This window comes from Sinocyclocheilus grahami, unplaced genomic scaffold (genome assembly GCF_001515645.1).
Source record: "Sinocyclocheilus grahami isolate Dianchi unplaced genomic scaffold, SAMN03320097.WGS_v1.1 scaffold24.1, whole genome shotgun sequence".
Lineage (NCBI taxonomy): Eukaryota > Metazoa > Chordata > Actinopteri > Cypriniformes > Cyprinidae > Sinocyclocheilus > Sinocyclocheilus grahami.
Window position 1 is genome coordinate 2,763,745 of NW_015505203.1, and position 4,543 is coordinate 2,768,287.

At 38.3% G+C, this 4,543-nt stretch overlaps 1 protein-coding gene across 1 annotated transcript in view; it reads left to right on the forward strand.

The window, feature by feature from the left end:
- The window catches only part of LOC107563219 (proprotein convertase subtilisin/kexin type 6), a 104,000-nt gene that overhangs the window by 84,491 nt on the left and 14,966 nt on the right, over nt 1-4,543 (forward strand). Inside the window, exon 15 of the mRNA XM_016248034.1 lies at nt 2,650-2,846. Within this exon, the coding sequence (XP_016103520.1) occupies nt 2,650-2,846 (197 nt within the window). The remainder of the gene's footprint in view (nt 1-2,649; nt 2,847-4,543) is intronic.

Below are 4,543 nucleotides of genomic sequence, written 5' to 3' on the forward strand. Positions count from 1 at the left end.
GCAGTGGCACGGGCACTCCGCCCCCTTGCAGGTAACGGAGTCTGGTCCGCAACTCCGAGATGGTCATACCCCCGCAATGGGAGCATGAATCATCCACGAAAGCCGCCTCAGCGTGCGTCATGCCCAGGCACGAGAGGCAACGATCGTGACCATCACCCGGCACCAGGTAACGACCACACCCAGAAACACACGGGTGGTAAGACATCTTTAAAAAGACGTGTTTTCAAAAAGACGTTCCACCCGTGAAGCTCTTTTAGTATGGAAATTGCTCTTTTAGTGTGCTGAAGCGCACAGGGGAGATGGCCGTCTGCAACACACACAGGGGTAGTGCAGCCTGCTGTGTGCAACCCACTTGATACGGGAAAACCACCGCTGCTGAAGCATCCGACGTGACGTCAAGAGTGACCGACTGAAAGGGAACTACTTTGTTTGGTCTTCCAAAAGAGGACGATATCCGCTTCGTCATGCCTAGAGCTGATCTGTGCTTAGTGCTGTGGATCGCCGGATCGGCTTTCACCGTGGACGAAGCGGAGTCCAGCCCGGGGTTGTCACATGTGGTTGCCGCTCCTTCGTGAAATCCACCAGCCGCGCCATTCTCAAGCCCGCCACCTCTGCTCACTCAAGCCTGGCCTCAGCTCTCTCAAGCCCGGCCTCAGCTCACGCTTGCGAAACTACTTTGTTTGGTCTTCCAAAAGAGGACACGACTACAAATCAGTGGTTAAGTTGTACATTTTAATGAAGTCTCCCTTCTGAAAAAAACAATAAAAAATAAAGCTGTACACCTTATGTATATCTACTGTATATCACACTTTAACATTTTAATTAATGTTTTAAAATGTTTTTAAATGAAAAAACTCTTTTTCTTTTTGGTAAAGTTAAAACATGGACAAACATGATATTCCTTGAAAACAATGTTTAAATAAATTATTTTATTATAAAGAATATTATTATTGTTGTTATTATAACTTTGAAGTACATTGTACAATGCTAATATATTTCTGTCATAATTTCAAATTAAATGGAATGTTTATTTTGACGGGTTGTAGCGGACCTTTGAGTTTCAGAGTGTATTTGACAATGGTTTTTCTCAAATAAAACTAGGAAATGTTTATTTACCTTTTCTCTCAGAGCAGCTCTGCTGATGTTCATGTTTATGTACAGTATCTTAGACGCTGAAAACATCATTTATGTATGCGTACTTCAGTATGCAGTAGATAAAACGGCACCACTCAGAGACATGCAGAAACAAGCAGATTATTCATATAGCAGTCTCTTTGCGCTTTAATATTCACAGACACATATCATAACTACTTTCGATTTATCCATCCATCCGATTACGCGTTTTACGTGACATCCTCGTTACACTGTAAATTCCATGTTCACGACTGCAACGGGATTCCCTCTGCTTCACGGAAATCATACGGCCTTAAAGTCGGCATGAAACGGAAGTTGCGATTGTCTTTTGTTCTCTACTGTGACGTATATCCGAGTGAAACGGCATCTGAAATGAGAGGGCTGGACTTGATTTTGTCCTTCGGGAATTGATTGGATCGTTGGAAGCTGGGGCGTTGCTAACAAAATGAAGGCAGATCTGAATGCCAGTTTGCAGTTAGTGGTGGGGGATTTCTCTCCACTGGATTCACAGCCGACACCCAAGCATGAATACATTTTTTATTTATTAAGGATGACGACGGCGATCAACGGCACAAAACATGCCTAAACAGCGCGCGTGTGCGAGAGAGAGAGTGAGACTGCCTGAATGACTGAGCGCATCCTCCTCCCTAACCCTAACCCCCCTAACCCTAATATATTTTCAATGTTTAGGGGTAATGTACTCCCTCATGACTGGTGTAAGTGCTATAAAGTGAAGAAGCATCAGCTTCAGCTTTTCCCCCTGTCGTTTATCCCAGAGCTTACCCCTCAGTCACTAGCTCCGCCCTTGCACCATAGCTCGTGACCGGAAGAGAAGATGAGTCGTTTTGAGGGGGAGGGGAGGTTAAAGTTTTTGATTAAAGATTACGAGGGCACATGAATTAAAAAAAAATAATGAAGTGCACGGATAAATTATTTATAATAAACACTACAGTTTTCCATTAAAAAATACGAATTTTCTATTTTGATTTCATGGTGACTTTAACTTGTAACTTGTTATTAATGCGACACACCTTCATCTGCACAGAGGGATGGTGTCCTCGAATATGAGCGAAGATGTTGGATGTATTGCCTGCTTTTTGCAGCCACTTTGCATCCACATTTTTTGCAAATTGGATCTTTCCTCAAGGACAACCCCGCGTTCATTTTTAAAAAAATCTGAAGTATTCCCATACTGCAGATATTAACCTTTTTTCGGCGGGGATGGAGATGTCTCTGTCATTTTCTCCGTTGCACGTGCGTGTAAGCAGCCGAGTGAATGCAGAGTGAAGCAGCCGAGCGGAAATATGTTGCATGTGTGTGGGTGAGATTTTTTTTCATTCTTTTTTTTTTAAAACCGTAGATATGCAAATGTTTTCGGTATGATAACCGTGCACGTTCAAACCATGATAAACCGTCATACCGGTATATCGTTACAACCCTAGTTGAATTAAGTATTTTTTGTTTTCCTCATTGTCAAACAGATTGATGCTGCTTTTCTTCTTGTCCCCCTCACAGGACGTGTGTAAGTCACTGTCCGCTGGGTTATTTTGAGGACGGAGAGGCCCGCAGATGTCGCCGCTGTCACCGAGGCTGTGAGAAGTGTGTGGCTCGTGGGCCGAACGAGTGCCGCTCCTGCCGGAGAGGGCTTTACTTCTACTCGAAGGAGAGCACCTGTGTGGAGACCTGTCCCGCCGGCTGCTTCCATGACGACGGTGAGTCTGACCAAGATGGGACGTCCACTGATACATTTCACTTATGAGTTTGAGCTGAAGTTTCTATACAACCATATAGAACCGTATGTATCTAGTAAATACTAAACCGAGGTCTGTCACTTTTAATAATAATTTTAAAGAAACGCAGTATATCGTCCATTTATTTACTTCTATTACTTATATTTATTTCGATCATTATTTCTATTTATTTCTATTTAATTATTATTTTATTCGTTTAAGGTGCCAAAGCAACTTATAAATGATGAACGTCATAAGCGATTTATCACCAAAGAGCCAACAGTACTTGCAGTACTGCAAAGTTTTATGATTAATTTCAGGCAAATGAACCAGTTAATTAAAATAAATTAATAAATTATGGATTTTGCTATCCGTTTACTACTAAGCTAATGATGTGGTACTCTGATAAGCATAAAAACACATAAACATTGTACTGTGTAAATGTTAAAGTAGTCATTTATGTTATTAAAATTTACATTATATATACATATACATATATAATTCATAATCTAATTTATCACAAAATAAATTTGGCTGTGAAAATAACCACAAAAGATTATTTAAAGCTATTTTTGTGTTAAATTAGAAAGTATCACGTAGACATTACAAATTGTAGCTTTAGAAAGAAATGTTTTATTTGATTCAACATAAAATGTATTACTCATAAACATTTAGGCTACAACGGCCTAACGTAAACTATGGAACATAAAAGAAGATAATTTAATAAAGCATCTCAGTATTTTTTGTTCATACAATGAAAGTCATTGGTAACCAAAACTTTGTTACCAACAGTCTTCAAAATACCTTCTTTTATGTTCCACAAAAGAAAGGTTTGAAACATCATGAGGGTCAGTAAATGATGACAGAATTTAAATTTAATGTTTTATTTTTTATTTTATTTTTTTTGTATGAAATGATACTCTAAATAAGAAACTAAATCTACCAGCAGGTGGCGGAAAGTGTCTTTATGAGTCATTCATTCATTCGATTCGTTCAAACGGCTGATTCATTCAGGAATTAAGTAAACGGCTCTCTATGAATGAGCCTTTGAATCATTGATTCACATGATTCGTTCAAAACGTGGATTCATTCAGAAACTAATCACCGCTGTGTTGCTCACAGAAGCACAACAGTTCTGCTATGACTTTAAAGCTAATATATTCTCTGCAAAATTGAGCAAAAACGCATTGTGTTTAAAATATAACACAATATCAACTTCTTATTTACTGAACTGTTGTATAAAATCACATTTAAACTCGTAATATTCGGGACAAAATCACCACTCGTGTAATACTGCTCTTTTTGCTCGTGTGATATCCATTATCGTATGATATAAATTTGAGACAAAGACTCATACAGGGGCATTTTTTGCCTCAATATCTTTTATTTTAGGGCATAACTGCACTTATGGGCATCATATTTGTCAATAGTGAACTATATGAAATGTAAGATGACGTACAGGTCTGGGGGTGGGGCCAGTGCGTTAACTGGGTAAAAATATTTTAATCATGTTATTTTTTACATATATACATAGAGCGAGAGATAATTTAATAAAGTATTAATAAAATATTCACATAAAATATTTATTTACATACATGTTCCAAACCCACATTATTTCGTTTATATATATATATATATATATATATATATATATATATATATATATTATATATATATAT